The sequence below is a fragment of the Phasianus colchicus genome, chromosome Z, assembly GCF_987193195.1.
Source record: "Phasianus colchicus chromosome Z, bPhaCol1.hap1.1, whole genome shotgun sequence".
Lineage (NCBI taxonomy): Eukaryota > Metazoa > Chordata > Aves > Galliformes > Phasianidae > Phasianus > Phasianus colchicus.
This window is the reverse complement of record NC_143476.1, coordinates 32,847,879-32,869,835: the sequence shown is the minus strand read 5'-3', so window position 1 is coordinate 32,869,835 and position 21,957 is coordinate 32,847,879. Positions and strand designations below refer to the sequence as shown.

At 36.9% G+C, this 21,957-nt stretch overlaps 1 protein-coding gene across 3 annotated transcripts in view; it reads left to right on the top strand.

Annotated features, from left to right (window-relative positions):
• The window catches only part of VCAN (versican), a 107,876-nt gene that overhangs the window by 48,501 nt on the left and 37,418 nt on the right, over window positions 1-21,957 (top strand). For 2 of the 3 annotated variants that reach the window (XM_090132664.1, XM_031609527.2), the window contains exon 7: window positions 1,939-5,121. In XM_090132664.1, the coding sequence (XP_089988790.1) occupies window positions 1,939-5,121 (3,183 nt within the window). The remainder of the gene's footprint in view (window positions 1-1,938; window positions 5,122-21,957) is intronic. The other variant, XM_090132665.1, reaches the window with a different exon arrangement.

The window sequence follows — 21,957 nt, the reverse complement described above, 5'->3', positions numbered from 1 at the left end:
AGAACATCATTTTAAACATAGCAGCATCCTGTATTTTTACCCTCACAATTTCTTTCACTTTCACTTCTTCAAGAAAGCTGAAATATCAGTTCTTTTTCCTCATTCCACTGCTCTGTAAATCCACCTACATATTCTAAACAGCCAGCATCTGGCAAGCAGCTTCTGTCTCCTTCAACGTAGATCAAATAGCTCTTTTGCAAAGGTGACATTCTCAAAGTTTTGTGTGTGAAACTAAACAAATATTTGCATGACCTTCACTTGCACAGGCAGAATCCACGTGTTCAGTATCAAAGGCTCATCCATTTAGGCATAGTTGTGTGCAAGTAACTGATCTGTGCATACATACTGGGTTTGCTTGAGAATAAACTGTCACTATACAAATATATATGATTACAGTTGAGCCTTCCTAAATATTTTTACCTTGTTTACATTCTGTTATTTCTGCATACTCTTAACTCTTTTAATTTTTCCAGTGTTACTGAAGTCCCAGGTCATTATCTGGAACATCTTCATCTCTGTGCCAGGCAGTAATAATCCAGTTTCAGGACGCACTTTTCTCCCAATAAGTAACTGGTATTCATTCCTTACAATGGCTAGGGTTTCCTGGTCTCTTTTACTATTTTACAGTAGTAAAAAGAATATTCTTTTTTCAGGCTTGAGCCACAAAACATTACATCTGATTTGATATTTGTGTGTTGGAGGAATAGATTTCTTTGCTCAAATAGATGTTTAGCAGTATTTTCTTTTGAAAGATGCCAAATGTCTAATAGTGTCTGCCTGTGGTAAGTTGCTAGTTCTCATATATGCAATCTATTTAATGCATTCTCCTTGTGCACTGATTTATGACTTTCACATCCTCCACCTCTCTATTCCTGCTGCTCTTCTGAAGATTGCCGACCTAGAAGAGCTGGCAGAAGGAGGGACATATCTACCTAGGACTTTTCCTGAGTAAATGTTGCTTTCTGAGCACAAATTCACCTTTTTCAAGAGTTTAAATTCCAGTACCAAACTTTGGAGTGGAATAATGCATTTCCTGCTCTGGTGGGGTAGCAGTTTTTGGCAGGATTGGACAGAGAAATGGCACCATGATCTTTTAAATCATCACAGTTTGGTGAAAGACATAAAGTTATTTGTGCTTACTTAGCTATCGAGCATAGCTACCCCTTACTGCTCACATTTAGGAGGTTCAACACTCTGCTTTTCACGTTCAGTACTCTCATAGAAGCACTTCTGTCTGTGAAGGAAGTTCAGTTATATCTTTGAAGTGTTTTCCAGAGATCAATATCATCATAGCAGTAAGTTTATGGTCTTATGATTTATTATTCTCACCTTTCCCTGTAATCAGAATTTCCCTCAGTGTAATTTAAAGCAGTGCAGAAGTTCTTGCATTTTAATACAGTATTTTGTGATAGCATGTTTGTTCCTGTTGCTCAAGCATGCTCTCCTGTGAGGATTCCTTTTTGCAATCAGTAATTATGTGCTGAAAATAAACTGAAATGCTGTTTCAGTCTCCTTATGCATTTGAGTTGTATGCTAAAGTAAGCTTTGAAGAAAACCCACAGATTTGCAGTACCACTCATTTATGCTATTGTGGAATAAACTTTTATATGTCCTGATCAGTACTTAGCTGTCAAATGGATACTTGTATAGTATTAGGACACTCAGGGATAATTATATGAATAACAGCTACAAAGAATACTGCTCCTGTTCTCATTTCATCTGACATTAAGTTGCATGCAACTTAAATAATAGGATATTTGTGTCACTCAAAGCTCAGTTGTATGTTCTACAGTTGTCTAAAGCTTTTTGCCTCTATACTTATTTCTCAGTGTAACATGTAATTTCTTCCAGGAACATGTGAACTAATTGAAAATATTTGTAATCTTACTGAATTTAACTTAACTTTTCTTTATTCTCTCTTTTTTTGTTGTTTTAAAGGTAAAAAAATTGTATCAGAGCCTACAACTGTTAAGCTGGTTACAACTCTGAAAACTGACAGTGTGAAACTATCATCTGCTAAAGTTACTCTTAAACCTTCTGTTTTTGAGAGTTCAGTTACTGAAGTGGCTGTCACCAAAACAAAGGTCCCTGCTTGGGAGGAAGAAACTCTAGAGACTGAAGATACAAAAATGACTACTGAAGTGGCTGAGGAGAAAAGGGAAATGGAGGTGCTCATGGAGAACATTAAGTTAACGACCCTTTTACCTCAGACTGTCACAGATGGTGAAATAAGCCCTTATGATACGCTGGGAAGGACTGAATATGATGTTTCACCTAGGTTAACAGAGAGCACATCTGCAGCTTTGGAAGTGGAGCACACTTACTCTGAAGCAGAATTGTCCGAGGAACAAGGTAGGTCTGAAAGCACTGAGGACGCTTTCTTGACCTCTGTAGTTTTTCAGGATAGCACAGCTGTAGCTAAGAGTTCCACTGGTTCATGGGAAGATATTGAAACAGGCGATACACAAAAATACGATGCTGATAACCAGACTGAACAAATAGAAGTGGGTCCTGTGATGACAGCTACAGATAGCTTGGTACCAGCTTCTCAGAGAGAGTTACCCAGGACAGGGACTTCAGTTTCACTAACAAAAGAAAATCTGTATCTTGGTTCTCACTCAACAAAAGAACCCACAAAAAAATCAATGGAAGCAAAATCTGACAAGAAACTTACAACTGTTGTAATCCCTAAGGCTTTATTCACTGATCAGTATGATCTTACTACAGAGGGGGAGGGAAGAGAGAGCATGTACACCGTTACGCCTGATAGAATTTCTGGCGTGGCTCTGGTTAGCATCCCAGAATCAGATGTGCCTGCTGTATCAGAGACACTCATAGATGAGCTTGTGGTAACCACTGGACAATCTTCTACAGCAGATGAGTCAACTCCATTCATTAAATTTAGTTCATCTGCAACTGTGTTAGATAATGAGGCGTCTGCTGAGGTAAGCAGACAGAACTTAAAAGATGTGCATCACACTTCATCATCTGGAATACCTGTATCCTTTTCTGTATTCACTGCCAATGAAACAGGATCTGCTCTTGCAGAAGGTACCATTGCCCCACAAAGGTTTGAAGAAGGCATCACATCTGTTCTTCACTCATCTCAGCAAACAGAAGGATCGGCTATTTTAGAAAAGCAGGAAAAAACAAAGGAGCCAGAAGTGAGAATAATAGATGATGAAGTCCTTTATATCACAACTGTTGTTCCTGCTTCTGTTACGGCAGGATCTGAGGGACGTTTTGTAAGTGAGAAGTTCACACACACTCCTCCAGTTTCTGGCATGTGGCTACAGACAGATAAGGATCAGGGATATATAACAGAAGAAATATCTCATACTAAGAGAATTGAGTTAGACACTGAAGATGGTATCTCTGGAATGGAGCCTACATCATCTCCAGGACAAATTATAGAATACACAAAGCATCTGAGAGCTTCAGTTTCAGCAGTAACAGATGAAACTAACACAAGCATGGAGACAGCAGAAACAAAAAGTGATGAAGAAGCTGTATCAGCTGATTTTGATCTGAGTGAAGGTACTACAGATGTCTTCCGTACAAGTAGCTCTTTAGATTTGGAAAAGTTTACTGTATCCAAAATATCAGTGGATGAAAGTACTGCAACAATTAAATCATTTAGCTCCTCTAGTGGTACTGTGTTACCAACTGCTGTGCTCACTGTCCTGGAGGTGACTGATCATGAAGCAGATGAAACATCAGGACATGTTTTGAAAATGACTCTTTCTACCCCAGAAGGAGAACAAAGAAAGGCTACTGAGAAATCACCAGCAACCTTTGCTGAAGATGAAGTCTCTGTAGGGATGGAGATCTCAAAACACACAATGACAGAAGAAGGCCAGACAACCAATGTGACATCCACCGAGGAAGAGTCAGTGGCAACACTTCAGGAGAGAGAAGGAGAAACATCTGTTGACTTAGGAGAAACAAAGAAACCCCTTAAGTTTACAGATTTAACTGAGATAGAGAATACAGTTCCACAGAGAGAACGTGATATTTCCCTAGTTCCAGTCACTGTAGGTAGTGAGAACTCTGGAGAGATGCGAGTTACTGATCAAACTTCTTTTGACAATATCATTCATACTGAAGCAACAGTAACAAGTGCAAAAGCTAGTGAAGTTTTTCCAAAGGAGCTCTCCACAAAAGATCAAGGTAGGGAACTAGGTACTTCCACAGGGTCTACCTTACCTGTGACACCTGTCCAAATGCATGAACAACAGACAACAGCAGGATTTGAATCATCTCTAACAACCACTCAGGAAAAACATGATGAGACAGGTTCAGCTTATGATGAGATGTATCCAGCAACAGAATTATCAGTGCCTGCACTAATGCTTACAGAATATGGACAAGTTTCAGGGCCTGTTGTAACTAGCACCAGGTCTTTGCATCTCACAGTGACTCCCAAGGCTGAGACTGCTACTGAGCAAGAAGAGAAGATCACAGAAGCAATGCCTGTAACGTTTGGTACACAAGCAAAAGTGTATGAAAGCAAAGGAACGGCAACAAAGGAAGAAGACAGAAGTATAGGGAGCTGGAATTCTGTGTTGCCCCCCCATAAGATGCTGAGCAGTCCTACTGCAGGAAGCATTAGTCTTCTGACTTTGGGAGCTTCTCCAAGTCAAACTCCAGAAGGTTCAGGAATATCAGAAGAGCTGGAAGAAGTCAGAACAGTTCCATTTTCATCTAGGGCAACAGTTAAAACAACTGTTCTCAGTGATGTAACTACATCATCTGTTAGTGCTGTAGACAAAATTCAGCCTACATCAGCATCCAAACCTTTTGTTTCTTTGAAGACACCACGTATTATTCCTGAGGAAGATGAGGAGGTAACAAGCAGTGACATCATAGTAATTGATGAATCTATTTCTCCAAGTAAAGTGAGTGCTGAAGATGATCTGACAGGAAAGATGGTAGAACCAGAAATTGATAAGGAATATTTCACATCATCAACTTCTACTGCAGTTGCACGGCCTACTGCCCCACCCACAGTGATGGAGGTCACAGAGGCCTTACAACCACAAGAGGTGTCTCCTACTTCACACCCTGATAGTGGAACTGACATAAGATTGTATGTTATTCAAATCACAGGCAATGATACAGGTAAGATTTTGCCTTTTAGACCTGCAATCCATTGTGATGGACAATGTATCATAACAGGCTGGTGTGATACTTTTAGAATATACAGGAAGTGCTACTTGGATCACTGAAGCATGCAAAGCACAAGTTTTATCTAGACAACAATTTGCTAAGTATTGGTAGGTCTATTTTTCTATCAATTCAAAATGATTGGAAAAGTGTTATATATATGGTTTCAGGTGAGGTTAATTTCTATGTAAGAATAATATTGAATTGTTACACTTCCTATTAAGATTAATGGTGGTTATATTCCAGTTTTCTTATTTAATGTTGTCACGTCACTGATTTAACTTCAGCTATCTGTGAAACAAGCATTTTAATTTCACAGCTTCCATTCCATGCATTACTAGTCCTAAACAAAGCACTAGATTATTTTAACATTCCATTAGTCTGTAGCAATTAACAATGCCATGTACATGTAGTCAGCTAAAAAAGTCTAATGCATCCTGCTGTGTCCTAAGATGGATCTCCTGTGATTTTGAAAACGGTTTTTGAAGTTTTCTTCTTTTTTTTTTCTACCAGTTTTACAGAATCTGAGATGTAAATTAATGTAATTTTTTGCAGTTTCATTCTATTTTTTAGCTGATGACATTGTACATGTGTATGCAGCTTCAATTCCATGGGTATCCAGAACAGAAACTTCTGAAGTAACAGTGAACTCTTTAATTTTATTAAGAATATGTCTCCATAATTCAAAAGTTGAAGAAGCATGTAAAATGAACATTACTTAAGGAGCCTTGGTAAAACCTTATTCTTAAAAATTAAATGTTGAACAACTGATAAAAAGGAAAAAGCTCAAATATCTAGTTGGTTCGGTATTGCATTCTGTTTATTTTTTTTTTCTTTTCAGCAGAAACAGTAAAAATTCATTCTATGTCTTTTACAGCTTAACTGAATGTGATGCTTGATGCTTTTGAATGATTATGCAAGAAACTGTTTTATCATTGGTTCTTTGCCATAATCTCCTTATTTTCAATGATGTATCCAACAGAAATAATAATTTGTGGAAGTCTGGTAGGCTGGTTTTATTAGGTTTATGCTTGGTAGAATTATGTTTAAAAATCAAGAGGCAGAAGTGATCCCTTGGGATGTGCTGTATTGTTATTTGACTTTCCCAGTGGACTGGTATCTTTATTTACTTTGTGCTTATTACTGTACTTTATATTTACTAGACATAAAACTACACGTCATATCAGCAGTGACTTAACCTATTTCAGAAAATAATAGTTATTTTAAAATTTAAACACTACTTTTGTTTCTGTGATATATTATCATTATCTTAACTGCAGCCATAGTTCTTGCCAGTGTTTTGGAAATCTCAATTGAATGAGACAAGAGCGGTAAGTCAGAACGGAATTTCTCAAGACTAGAGTTAAGTTACATATTTTTATCCGTTAGGAAGTTTGGATAATTCTGTTTAATAACTAATAGGAGGACTGTGTAGTAGTGAAATAGTTTTCTCTGTTCCATTGTGGATTTATACAGTAGTTTGTTGCACAACTGAGTAGATGTCTTCAGGCAGCTATTTGTTCCACGTGGATGGCAAGTAGTAGGATGGTTTGGCAGTGTGTGAAATCTTGTTCTCTTCAGATAATGCCTATAGTGTATGATTCTGGATTTTTCTCTGTCTCCCTCAGATAGTCTTCTTTTGTGATTTCTTTGGAATGCTGTGGGTAGGAATTAGTCCAGTTCCTAATTTCTGGACTATCTAAAGAACAGCATATCAATGCACAGCCATGATTTCTCTAACTGGGGTGATGTAGTCCTCAGAACTGACTTTATTCAGGGTTTACCTTTTTGGTCTTCACAAACATTTTTCTAGTTACACATGTGCATATTTTTGATGGTTATATGCTGAATTAAAGTTTACAGCCTTAAAATTCTGCCCTTAGGAGTGATTTAGTCTACCAGCATAGGAAAAAAAAAAAATTCCTAAAATAGTATGGCAGTATCTTCATTTCGCTTAAATAATAATAGGATTTATCATGTATCCAGTGAAAGATCAAGAAGGAGCTTTATTTTTCTATTTTCAGTATGTGACAGTGATAATTCCTCCATTTAGATATTCAGAGAGAAAAGCCAGCCTATGCCTACTTGCAACAAGTTAAATCAGAGCTGCCAAAGATTTGTTTTGTCTGAGGGTATGGTTTAGGGCTTTCTTTTCTTTCTCCAGAAATGAAAGACTGTGTTTGAAACAGACTGCCAAGCCCAGTTTCACTTCATTGTTATGCAGTCCATAAACTTTTCTTTGTACTGAAGAAAATGTATATAGGAGGTGCTAAAGAGGAATGAATTTGGCAAGTATTACTAACATATGCCCTTCACTCAGACACAGTTCAACTTCTTATTCTTTCATTGTTTGTCTGAAAATTGATCTGCAGACATACTCAAACTACGTAAATTGTGCCTCTGATGTTTTGTTCTCAGCTAAATGATAGCAAGACATAGTTTTCACTATCTCTTGCTCGTAAAACAAGAGTTTTTCCTTCTTTGCTTTGGCATTCATTACAAGGCAATACAGTTTAGCATTCTTAAATAAAATAATCAGTAGAGAATATCAGAAAAGGCCCTTGTGATTTTCAAGTCATTATCGAGAAGTATACTTTAAGAAATAACAATTTCTTTTTACCAAACCCTTCAAACAACAGCTGTTGTGGAATAGTAATGGGAAATTTGCTATATATGGGGCATATATGAATATGTATTAATTAATGTAGTATTTTCCTTCTTGTATGTGCACAAGTGATGGAAATATTTATGGGATTAATTTTTTTAAAAGTCTTTCTTCACCTCGTTGCCATTCAGCTTTCTCCAGAAGCAGTGCTCGATGGAAATACACTATCACATTTGGTTCCCTAACCACATAACTACAGTATAATCACACTATTATACTAACAACTAAATAGAACTCTCTGCAGCTCTATTTACTATCTTAGTGTAGTCATAACAATATTTCTGTGGAGGTACTTTGTGAGCCATGGGAAATATTTCACACTCCACAAGGAGGACTCACGCCAAGGACTATAGGGAGGCCATCTCTCCTGTGCCCATGGAAATGAGGAGCATTTCCATGGCCACATTCTGGGATGAGGAGGAGAAAGAGGGAGGATTTCTTGTGCCTTTCTACTTGATCTCAAGGCCTTGCTAAATTGGTGTCACTTTCATTGAGGTGCTTTGAAGTCATCGGCTGGAATGTGCTGTAGATGCATGGAATGTGTTATGGATGTATGGAATGTGGGGGGTATGGTTCTTGGTTATTACTGTAGACTCAAGCTGCACTTAAAAGACTTTTAATATTGATGATGTTAAAGTCAATTGAATCTATTGACAAGGATTTCAGGTTCTCTTATACCCTCCCAGAATAATTTGTAGTGGTACCGTATCTAAGTCAGATATTTCTGATTTTGAATAAAATAGGCCTTTGAATTTATTGAACCAGCCATCCAGGAACAGTTTCTCCTGTAGTAGGAAGTAGGCTTCTTTTTATCATGCCATCCCTGAGCTTAACAATTCTTCTCCTAGCTTTTAAAATGCATGCTTGCAATCCATTAAAAATTTCATAAAGGAAGTTTCAGTTACTTTTAGATAATTGAATTTAACTATGGAAGCAGAGTTAATTTAGGGCATGTTGGAAGGTCATCCTCATTAGCTTAAATTCTGATAAATACACTCAAATGCTGACAGGAAAGAATGCATCACTGGATGGATTGAACAACTTGTTTGTATCAGAATATGTCACCTTTCAGTGAGAAAATGTCATGTATAAGCAATATATGCATTTCCACACGCACACGTGTGAGGCAGCTGCACAGATTTAAGAGGAATATCAGGCATGGTGTTTCAGATAGGCCATGGTACATGTCCATATCCGGATCAGGTGTTCCAAATAGTGAGGATAATACATTTGTGTTCAGAGAAACATTCCTTTGTTTTTATTCTTATAAAGAGGATCATGCACATGTTTCATGTTGGAGAAAGCCTGGAATTTCATTCTCCTTTATGAATCAGCAGGCTGCTCCTGCCGCACAGTGGCTCTCACCCCGGTGTTGACCACATGAGCACTTCTTCATTACATAGGATAGGAAAGGGGATCATCTCTTTCAAGGCAGAGAGGGAAATCTTGTCCCTTTATTTCCTCACAGCTCTGCTATGTGTTGCAGAGGTGAGCACTGGTGCTGTTACTAGAAGGTAGTATATATCAGCAGCTGGGAATAAAAGAAAAAAAACTTGAAGGAACTTTTCAGCTCATAAAAATTTTATGAGCTGAAAAATGCTTGTGGGGGTGTTGTTTAACAGTGATACTGGAAACATAACTCCTGTCTGTATCAGGAGTAATTTGCACACCTGCATTTTTTGGAGACATTTAAAAGTCTTTGCTTAGTGAGTGTATTTCAAAGCGCTTATTGGACCCTGGGACTCACACCAGCTCTGTCTGGTTTCTTGTCCCCTCCAGCTTTGAGCAGAATGAAACTGCAGAAACTTGTGCTCTGTAGTTGAGGAATTTTATGGAAAGAGGGTTACAAACTTTTGTGTTTCAACATGTAATTCCCTGACGTGCATATTTCTTTCTTAGTAGTGTAAGAAGATTGTGAAATTTGAAAGAAAAGGAATATACTGTAGAATGCAAGATGTTAATGACTCATAGTCGTAAAGCTGAACAAAGGAGGCAGAATAGGGTCTTTGCAGGTCCATCTTAAAATTCATTTAATCCTTTTGTCTTCCCTGCTCCCTCTGGAAGGCTGTCCCAGATCATCGTGACTTTCCTAAAGTCTGATTCTAATATCTAGCCTGGATTGTTTCTTGGCCAGTTCATACCCGTGTTTATTCTTGCCAGCATTGTCTTTAGCTTGAATAGGTCTTTTTTCTTCTTGACACTTATCCCTTGATACTTTTATTTCTCTGTTCAGTCATAGAGAATAACCATGTCCCCTTTCAGCCTTTGTTTTTCTCATTACTGAGGAGAGAGTAAAAATGCTGTGGGATCCTGCAAGGAGCAGGATCTACTGCTCAGGGTTGTTGGGATGGTGCTAGGTGATGGTGTGAAGAAGCAGGACTACATGGCTCCCAGCTTTCTCCATGTGGAACCTCATATGTGATGGAGCCGTTTTAGGAGCACCTGTACTTCTAGCTGTCTTCACCTGTACCCACACTGTTCTCTTTTGAGTTGCTTTATTTATGCCTACTGGCAAATACCTATCTGGACGCTGTTCTTTGTAGTAGGTGCACATGTGCTACGTGCAACTTTTGGTGTACTTTTCAGAAATTATTAACATAATAATTGTTGTGTCTGAGAGTTCTGCTGAGGGAGAAGAAACCTTGTCATTTATGTGCTGAAATCATTTATGCCCTCCTGCAAAAGATAGATATGTGCTACTGAAACATTGTTTATGCTTAGGAACTGCAAATCAAAGTTTATTGTAAAGAAAAAAATGCTGTCCTGCATAAAGCATTCTCCTGCTTTATGCAGTGCCTGCTAACGCACTCAAACATGTATGGATAGAACATTTCTGCCTGCACAGGTTGTTTAGCTCTCTTAGCAACTGTGTGATACCTGATATCAGTGTGCATTTAAGTGAAAAAGAACTGAAAATGTGCCTGAGCATCATGGTGAGCAAAATGCCATTTAATTTTTAAATCTGTCTCTTCTGATGTGGTATTCTATGGCCATGGTTCTATTGGTACTGTGCTGAGCTAAGCTCATTTCTGTTGGGATGTTGGAGCACTAGTAAGCTGAGCACTAGTAAACTTCCTGTCTTATTAAATACAAAGGCTCCTGCTGGATGGATGGAAACTGGACCTGTATGCTTACTAACTGATTTCCAACTGATAGTAAGACTATGGTGGCTGCTGGCCTTCACTGGCTCTGGAGTTGGTCATATTCCCCGCTGTTTGCAGCAGTCAATGGGCATGGTTTTATTTCAGCTGATGAATTATTAATGCAGTCTTTCCTAGTGGTGTTTTGTTTGGAGCTCTGGATTTGTTTGTTTAGCTAGGAAAGAAAAATGCCTAGTAGTTCTGAAACACATTCTGAATGAAACAGGTCTGTCAATATTAGATAGCAGCTCAAATAATTTTCATAGCCTGAATGACTGAATTCTCTGTATCTTGTAAAATGTAGCATACAGACAACCAAGTTTTTGTTTTGTTTAGAGTAACTCAGGCTAAATACCAGCAAACATGGCCAGATTCTGATATCATCTTCCCTGGTGTACTTACACCACAGTAATTGCAGTGAGGTGACTGAGAGCAGAATTGTTTAGGGGACAGTAGGAATGTCTTTATAGCATTCACAGCTTCTTTTTTGTTCTATAATTAGTTAAATTTTACTTCAAAAGACACTTGTATCATAGGGAGTTAAAGCAACATATTTAACTCTAACTGATAGACCTGTTATTTAATTAAGCCAGCCAGTTAGAATTTTTCTGTATTAGAATATTCATGTTGTACTCATGCCATGAAGGATGTTTTAAGAAGTGCCCTTAAGTTGAGCGCTATCACATATAAATCATAGTTAAAATGCACCAGCAAGGATGCCTGACATGAGAGAAAGTGCTAACAAATAAATAACACTTAAAAAACCAAACTCCCAAGCCTCTTATACTTTGAAAATAACAGCCCCGTGCTCAACAGAGCTAAAACTTGATATTCAGAAGCTTTCACAATAAACTAAGACTGTGAATTAATAAGAAGTTTTTTAGCCACTATTGCTGGCTCTTCCTGCAGTCTTATTAAAGAGCACATTCCTTTATAGACTTCCATAGATACAAGAAACACTGCCCTCACATTAAATACTGCTCAGAGGATGCATACACATTCCCTGCTGTTTTTGCATTGTTTCCAAGGAAACTTCTCCATCCTAGACATAGGGATTACACATTTCTAGTTTTCTTATAGCTCTTTGTTTATTCATGAGACAAATGAAGGAATTTTATTCATAGGTACAATGTAGTTTTTCATTCATCTGCTGTAAAGGAAGAAGAATTCTTTTAGGAGTTTTGTTTACATGTGAAGAAAGTCTTAAAAAATCCTTTGGCATAAAAAATGAACTGTCATTTACATGGAAACTACATCTACAATATGATTCTTTATTTTTTTTAAGGAAGGTGATATTTGTTCTAAAATCTGAGCTTAATCCCCTTTGTAAGAAAGCTTGCTACTTACAATGAGGATATAATTTTTTTTGCCATTTTCAGAAAACATTATCTATACTGTGTTGCTTTACACTAAATGTTAATGGGATACAGTGAAACTCTGAGTGAATACAGGATATGGTCCCAGAAATATAAATAAAGATATTTTTATAAGTGCTTCAAATAATAACGCTCTTAATAGAAAATCATTCCTTTAAGATAGGTCACTTCATATTTAGGTCTGATAATAGCACTCAGAAAGTGTTTGCAATATTCTTTCTGAGTGCATAGTTTTCTTTTTTTACTGCTGTTTTTTGCACATTTTAGATGTAATGATTAAATTCACTCCTGCTGATCCAGCTAGCCTTTTCTATCACCTTCTTTTTGTTAGTGTTTAGATGATAAATTTGATCAATAATATACATAACGTCTGCTGGTTTCTTTCAGGAGGTTTGTGAATTATTTCCTGGCACAAGTCAGAATGTGTTTAGAGTGTCTGCTACATATTTTCTGTAGCCTTTGGGAACATATAGTTGAAATCATCCATCTTGTTCCTTGGGGTAATTCACATTTTTAAAAAAAACTGCTTGCTGAATTGTATTAGGACTTGTCTGACCAGTGTGCTTGCTTCAATGAGGATAGTTCAGTACCAGAAATCATACAGACATTTCTTTCTCTTCATCAATGATTAGAGCTGAAATTTCTTCTCCCCTTTCTGATAAGGAGTTGGAAGTTTTGTCTTCTTTAGGATTGATTTTGTCTTTCAGAAGCCTATGCTGTATTTGATTACTTTGCTATTTAGGCTTGTAATGAGTCACCATTAAATATTACAAGCAAAATTCAAAAGTCCTGTGGAAAAGTTGTATGGTCCAGCTGACAGTTTAGAAGGCAGTTAAATTATTATTGATAGATAAGCTGGAGGTTGCTTTCAGATAAGACCTCTGTAGTTATAATCTCATTCTGGAGTATTTCTGCTCGACCAAGCTTCCTTTTGGGCTGTAGTTTTCTTTTTGTCTCATTTGCTATGCACATATCCCTGCAGACTGGAAAAAAGTGTGAGGATCAAAGACAACCAAGTTGATTCTGAAAGATATTATGTATCAAGCTTAGTATTTAGTTTTTTGAAAGTCTTTTACCTGCATAGCACTGTACTCCTTTTCCTAAAAGTATATTTGAAAGTAAGAGTCACATTTGAGATATTCTGCCAGAAACAATGGGTGTATACAGTCTTATATTGGTAAAACTGAGGGTCCCGTTTTCTCCCAAACTGCTTTGGATTTGTAATACCCAAAGCAACAGTGCTTATTAGCCCCCTACAGATAAATCTGTGAAGGCATTTTATTGTTTTTCCCACACATCAAGAGATGATACTATGAAATTGTGATTACAGAATCTATTCTGTATTTTCTGTGTAAATTTGCAGTGCGTAAAATGTGCAAAAATCCATATGCCAAGTAAGTCAATATCTATGTGTACAATCACCCTACATATTTGAAAACATACATTTGCATTTAAAGTTTTACAAAGATAAGTGTAGTAACACAAGCGTATAGGTCTTGGACAAGATTGATTTGGCCCACAATGGACTACTCTAGAAAAACCTTGCTCATATTTCAGTGAATAAAATTCAAGCCTTAAAATAGATCAGTGAATATGGATTGTCACAAAAATAATAGCTATAAATTTGTCCCCAAAAGGAACAGGGGTTGCAGCTAAACAGCGTATCTGATTCAGTATAGTTTTGAATGCTGTCTGCTTGACCTGCGGGCTTGTGTAGAGGTTAAACTGTAAGTGTGCTTATGGAATGTTTGAGAGATGTTTAGAGAATTTTAGGGGATAAAATTTCAGAGAAGCATCACAATAAATGGCAGCACAGATGTGTAAACTACTCCAGTATTCTGTAGAAAAAGCATTGTGAGCTAGATCAGGTGGGATAATATGACATATTTACCTAAGTGTCTATGTATAAACACAATGACCTATTGTAGAGCTTGAACCTCAGGAAATTTTCTGGTTTTATTTTTGCCACATGATCTTTCACCTTTGAAGCAAATGACATTGGCTAAGAAAGTAAAACTGAGCACACACCTACTCCATAAAACAACCTGTATTACTCCTACATTAATATGAAATCAACCTAAATTTTTTGGGAGCTACCACCGTAGGGAATCTAGTCTTAAGTTTGTTGCTAAAGCCAAAGATTGTTGACATTTACCAGGGGATTGAGCATTAATATACTGGGTGTTTCATGTGTCATGGACATCTGCTTCAGTACTGTGGCTGTTGCATTTTGATGTTGGCCCAATGTTCTGTGGCTACAGGTCATTTTTTTGCTGGGAAGGGGCACTCATTTCCCACATTAGTAGGGATGGAATTGATTCTGACTTGTTCCAAATGTGTAGTGACAGAAGGATTTTGGGGTTGCCCTTGAGTAAATGACAGCTAGCAAAGGGCAAGACTTGTTTCCTTCTTTACTATGGAGGAGTACCCATGGGATCAAAGCTAAGGTTTTGGTGAGTGGTTGTCTTCCTTTCCCAGCCAAATCTTCTGGCTGCCCTGGTGAGCTGGCCTCTGGACTTGGACTTTTATAAATAACAGGCAGAACGGCTAATCCAGGCTGCACAATTTGACTTTTTACTTTGTTTAGGATTTCAGCTGCAGAAAAGGATGTAGTACTTGCCAGTGGTTTGTTTTGGGTTTGTTTAGCCCTGCAGAGTTTTAGAAGTGTCTTCTCCATAGGCATAAAGTAAAATGTCATTGTTGGAAGGATGCTCAAGAGTGAGACACCGCTGTCTGGAACATAGTTTTGTTAATGAAATATTGGAGCAGAGAGGAAATGGGAACAAAATAGTTGTCCTTAAGATATTGTATGGCAAATACTCGTTATCCAGGAAAGTATATCCTGCACTTGCAGGGGTTCAGACTTGACACTGCAAAAGTGCCATTTTTAACAACTTGACATTTTACTCAATCTGTTTTTTCTTAACAAGCTTACCATTGTGTCAGAGGGGGAAAGCAGGAAACAATGAGGCTGAAGGAAACGCCAAAGGCTTCCAGAAGGTTTCATGATACTCTTTTATAATAAAAGAGTTCCTTTATTTCTGACATGGTTTTTGCATCATCATGTCTATTACTCCAAAATTTGGCAGGGATGCTGAAACAAAACGATGCAGTCCAGAGCCCTGTGCAAAACAGATGTCCAGATGAGTGACACCCTTTACACAGGTGTTTCTGGTCGTGGCCAACAATTCAGTCAAGTGTGAACATGTGGAATGGCATAGTTTGGAAAAGGCTGCAGCTTAAGAACATATCAGCAATTGATACTGAGGCTTTCAGCAGGGCTGTATCTCACATAAAAACAGAGGTACTCAAATAAGATAAAGCAGAATAGTGAAGTGAATTTTAGTAGACAAAACTGACCACCCACCTTGAATTCTTTCAACTCCTACCCATCCAGCTGTACACAAACTCTTCCTTCCCAGTATTTGCTTCCAGATATTTGCTTGAATGATTTAGATTTCTTTTCAAACTCAATGTATAGAATTTATATCTGATTTTTTTTTCTTTTTTTTTTTTTCTTTTTCTTTTTTTTTCAAAACGACTAATGTGATTTAAGGAATGGTGACTTCTCTTTTGACTGTCAGATGAAAAGCAAAAAAAATATTTTTGATTAAACTTGATTAAAAAAAAAAAAGCAACCAAAAAACCCCAATGGAAATGTGCGTTACATCCTTAAAATTTTCTGATGGGAGCCAAAATTAACAAAACTTAGAGAAATATATACCTAACTGGGGAGCACTTTTAAGTGAACTAAATAAAACCCTTTATTTATTTAGACTGAAGAGTAATCAAGAACTGGCTTTAAGTAGACCTCATCATACATGTTGTCCACGTTAATGAAAAGTAAAAGGATTAAAATAATCAAAAGTTTAATTATTTCTGGACTTGTCTTTGTTGTCTTTTACTTAGGTGTGTATAGTAGTAGCCATGTTTCTTTAACACCTCAGACCAGCTCTTTGGCAGCATTCCCACCCTTTCCTGGTGGGGGAGATGAGGTATGCCTGGAGCACTGCTGCACTTTGACCGTGCTTAGGTAGGTTAATGATATTACAAGATGGCACAAGTTAGAGGAATTGCACATACTGTAGACTGACACTTGGAATTTTCCTTCAGCAGGAAATGTCTGTATTTCAGAATCTTATTTCTTTTGAAATGAGATGAAAAGAATAATAATTAAAAAAAAAAAAAAACACCCTTCTCTATGAAACAAAAGAGTCCAAAAGATGTTATCAGAATGTTTTATTTCTGTAAAACAGAAGCATTCTATATCAATTTAAACGTAACTTTTTCTTTCTTTCTTTCTTTCTTTCTTTCTTTCTTTCTTTCTTTCTTTCTTTCTTTCTTTCTTTCTTTCTTTCCTTCCTTCCTTCCTTCCTTCCTTCCTTCCTTCCTTCCTTCCTTCCTTCCTTCCTTCCTTCCTTCCTTCCTTCCTTCTTTCTTTCTTTCTTTCTTCCTTCCTTCCTTCTTTCCTTCTTTCTTTCTTTCTTTCCTTCTTTCTTTCTTTCTTTCTTTCTTCCTTCCTTCCTTCCTTCCTTCTTTCTTTCTTTCTTTCTTTCTTTCTTTCTTTCTTTCTTTCTTTCTTTCTTTCTTTCTTTCTTTCTTTCTTTCTTTCTTTCTTTCTTTTTTGAAAAAGAAGTCATTCTACACACCCAGTTCTTGAAACTTTAAAGACGTTTTTTAGTTTTTTTAATTAAAGGCCATCTTGTCGAATCGCTCCTCCACTCCTTCAGCACGCTTTTAAATTGAAATATTCATTGTGACTGATGCATTGCTGTGAGATTGACCAGGCTTTCATTCACAGAAAGATTTTCAGAAAGCTGAAGTCCTCAAACTGCTTGAGTCAGCTTCAGCTGCAAAGATACTCCTCTGCAGAGCTGAGAGCTCTGGGAGTCAATGTGTCACTTGGAGCTCTTAGTCATTCCTCAGACTTGGTCTTCTCCAAACCCCAGAGTGTGAGCCCTCACTGAATTTTTTTACAGTTCAAATAATTCAGTTTGAACCCCATACTTTGAGGATTACTAAATATTTTATAGAAGAAATGGAAATATCTGTTGTCTGAATTGATGTCCAGTGACTCTGTTTGCTGTTGGGAGGTCACACTGGCTAACATATCAGGTGTGACCCACAAACGTGTGTGAATTTTCATACAACACATAAAAGCCATGAATTTGGGTTCTTCAGAGAGTCTTAATCAAATGCAACATGCATGTTCACAGAACTGTTCCATAGATTTTTCTGTTTGAATCGATTATTCAAAGCATCTGTTTTCCACTGTGTAAGGTTGGATTTAGTGAAATTCTCTGACCCATCTCATTGGGAGGGTAGGCTAAATTCTGTAAATATAGAAAAATGAATCAGATGTGCTTCTGCACCTAGTTCTCACACCTGACATTGTGCTTTCCATACCATGTTTTTAAAATACAGTCATGCTTTGCATTGCCTTTTTCAAAATGTTTTCTAGAAGTCTAATCAATAGATGGTTTGAAGAGGCATCTGCTTGAGATCTCTAACTTGAGCTCTTTATCAGCTTGCCCAAGCTGATGATCTGTTCTTCCACAGTGCTAGGGGTTACAGTTTTGTCTCTTCTCTAGTCCCCATCCCAGACACCCCAACAATAGTGCCAGAGCATGTGGTCCATTGGAGGTGATGTTCAAAGCTGTTGCTGAGGTGCATGTTTATTAAAGTGCATGTGATGGGAGTCTTCTATAGGAGGTGATGGTTGTACTGTAGCAAAGAAGCAGAGGTACCTGAAAGTAAGTGCAAAGTGTATAGCAATGGGGAAGAAACAAGGAGATGTAGCCAGTAAAGCATGGAATGTAACAACTGTATAAGGAAAAAAAGGGGGTAGGATCGTCCATTTTTTGTCTTAAATGGTTAATCACTTTTCCTTCTGAGCTAAAGGTTATTATTTTTTTAAATTTTCATTGCAAGATACTACAGAACATTTTTAACAGTCACTAAATGTCACATTTACGGAAATGTGATAAAAACACGTATACACAATATTTTATTGTAATTGTAGCCATAATATGAACTAAATCCACTGTGATATAATTCTGATGGAGCCAAAACAAAAATTTCCTGATTATGAAATGCAGGAATAAATATGAGTAATGCAAACTATCTTGTTTGTGACTCTGCATTCTTGATAGTGAATAGTATGTAATTTGTGATAGTGTCCCACTATAGAATGATACTCACATTTAAAAGACAAACAGTCCAAAAACTTTTTGGTCCTCTTCTAAAATTATCTTTTCTTTTTATCTGTATTCTAAACAAAATACAGGACCTCAATCAAAGTATACAGAACACTGTGTGAATCTTTCAGTGGATATCATGGGTTTATCAGACCCTTAGTCCTACAAAACAACAAACTATTACTTCTGACACATAACTTCGGAAGTTTCACCATAAGTGGAGAAGTTGCAGGAATCCACAGGTGAAACTGTGCTGTTTGCAGAATGTCAGATTGAATGCTAATTTTCCAATTATGAAAAAGACTTACAAGATTATGCTTAATGCATAAGTCTACTGGTTTTTATATTTAAGTTTTTTAAAAGTTTGAAAAAATCAGAATCTGTTTTTCATTTAACTTTATACTCTAATTCAGCTGCTTATCAGAAGGGTTTTTAGACAGAAAGCCCTCTCTAATGCCTGCCCCCTCCCAAATGATCTTGGAGAATCTTTTAGAATTCTCTTTAGAATATTAATATTGTTTAAAACATACAAACAAACAAACAAACAAACAACTGGAATCACACATTATACATTATTTACACATGTGGAAGGCAGCAGTGAGTAACTTTGGGGCAATTCTTGTCATTGAGCCTGTGGAAAATTAATTTGACTGTAGAGCCAAAGATCATGAGAAGAGATGGAATGGAAATCAATGCCACCTCCATCCACTGCTCTGTGGTTTTCATAGTAGCAGTCAAATCCTCTTGTGTCCAAAAAGTGCCTGGAGCAAGGGAATTTCCATTTCTTATACACAGTTACACACATTCTAACTCGATGATCTTTGTGGTTCTTTTCAACCCAGGCTTTTCTATGATGATTCTATGATTCTTATGCTATGCAGGTAATTTAAAACATCTAAATGCATTAAATCGATTAAGAAGCACTTGGGCTGCATGTAAACCTGTCCACATATCTATTTCATCTTTATTTCTCTGCATACCTCTTCAGTTTTCTCCACAAAAGGCTTTCCTGGCAAATCTCTGTTGGACTGGCAATCTAGACCTTCTACCTCTGTTTAGATTACTTTATAACTGCTTGTTCTTACTTTCTGTCTTCTGAGAGTGATAGAAGAGCACCTCTTTGAACAAGTGCTACTTTTGTCTTGTCATTGTAATGCGTGAACTATTGATAAGAGCATTTAGGAACTGAATTCCTTTCCCTTGTCCTCACTCCACCTCTTACTAACAGGCTCCAATGTGTATGTCATTCCCTGCAGATGAAATGGGCACAAACATAAATATAGACAGCATCTTTCAGCTACATCTAGACAGCTTAAAGCAATTGCAAGTGTTTGTGTGTCTGCCCTGAGCATCTGCAAACCACTTTGGTAGATAAAGCTTTTCCCTCCCTATTCACATGTAATGATTGTATGTAAGTTTTCATCCTAGAATCTTGCTTATTCTTAGAGGTCAAGATTACATGGTATGTGAGCTTATATTGTTTGTTAGATTATTGCTCATCTCTAAGGCTTAAGAGAATTTACTATAGCTGTTACTACTCAGTGTTGGCAACTTGAATAACCAAAACTTCAGAAAGGAGAAGAAATTTTAATAAAAAATACTTCAACTGGATTACTTATTATTTTCTTAAAAGCTGGTCGTTTTGTTCATTGGAAAAACAAAACAAGACAATAATACTTAGTATTTGGTGAAAGGGTCTTCTCAAAATTTATTATTTGAACATCACACCATAGCCAAGGTTCTTTTATGTGGATCTTTGTGGCATGTGAGATCTTGAAAAAGCTAACAAAGTAGAAGTAATGTCTGAGAGAGATCTTTGCATATGTAAGAATTTGTATATGTCTTCTAGGTGAATTTGGAACAGATGTTGTTCATTAATTTATTACCTACTGTGATTTAGCATGAGCTAGTAATTTGAGGGACTCCCAGGTGTGCACTGCTACAAAAAGCAGTGCACTGGTCAGAACTTGTTAGTCATGGTATCCTCCTACAAATTATAACCTATCCTGTCCCATCCTGCTTTTTTTTCTTTTTATTTTTTTCTTAAATATGTGTAGTTCTTTGCAAAAGGATACATGCTTTGTGCACACAATTCTAACAGCTGTATGCGAAATTGTAATGATGCTTATGCCATGTTAGTCTATATACTAGGGTATTTATACATATTCTTTTATAAAATGTGTACACAGTCATCTTTCTTGTCTGTACATATTTTCATTTGTAATTCTCTGGTTGTGTATTTCTGTATTTCACATTATAGTGAATTTACCAAGAACCAGAAATTCTGAAAGCTCTCTAGCAGATTTAACTTGCCATTCCCTTTTTCATTAATTGACTTCTTGTGTATTTTTTTTAGTTTAGGATTTTGAAAACAAAGTACATTTTTGTGCTAATAAGAGCTTCTAATTTTTATGAAAATACAATTCCTTCATACCACAGGCTTCACTGGGAAAATACCCCAATAACTGGCAGAACTGGGTATAAGACAACATTTTTCATTGTAGTGGGAACCCTGAACTTAATGCTGTGCAACCTGAATGGATCTTAATTTTTCCCACATTCTTTAGCAATTAGGTCATAGCCTCTGATTTAGTGTACTTAATACTTATTCTTTGTGAAATGCCATTACTCTTCAGCTTGAGATTTATCAAAATGAAGATTCAGTGGTACTTCCACGTTTAGCAGTAAGCACAGGGTGAGCAACTAGAACATTAATTCTCCATTGAGTTGCAGTGATCTTTCCAAAACCTGAGTTGCAGACAGTTCGCATGCATTGAAAAAAAACAAAACAAGGCAAAGATTCACCAGCCTTTCACAATGTTATGCATCAGTTCAACATGTTTTAATACGTTCTTCTCCAGAATTATCGTCTGATTATCTCTGAGGGCTCAGTTGTCCCAGAGATTAAATGATGTTCATATGCAGGAGAATTACTTCAAACTAATGAAATACTTTTAGTTTCTCATTTCTTTTATTAATGAGGAAGATATACTTGTAAATTTTGCTCTATCATGTACTTAGTTTGCTAAAAGACCTAAACGTATTCTCTGGATAGTAACCATCACTGATGGTGCTGCAAGGAATCCTGTATGTTGGTTCAGGTAGCTGTAGACAGAGGTTCATTTGTAATTCAAGTTTATACCAGCAAAGTGTAATTTCACTTTGGACAAAATGGCTTTGAACACGGCCTCGGAAGCAGAATATGTTCGTGGACTAACATTTGGAACAAAGTTTCTGGCTTCAAATCAGTAGGCTAAATGTTGCATCAATCAAAGCCTGAAAATCGTTGTTTATTCTCTCAGTCTGTAGTCTGTATGGATGGATGGATATGAGTATGTTCAGTGAGGATAGCATTTATTATCTAGACTACAGGGTTTTAAGTAATATTTGTTCTGAGAAGGTGCATTTATAAA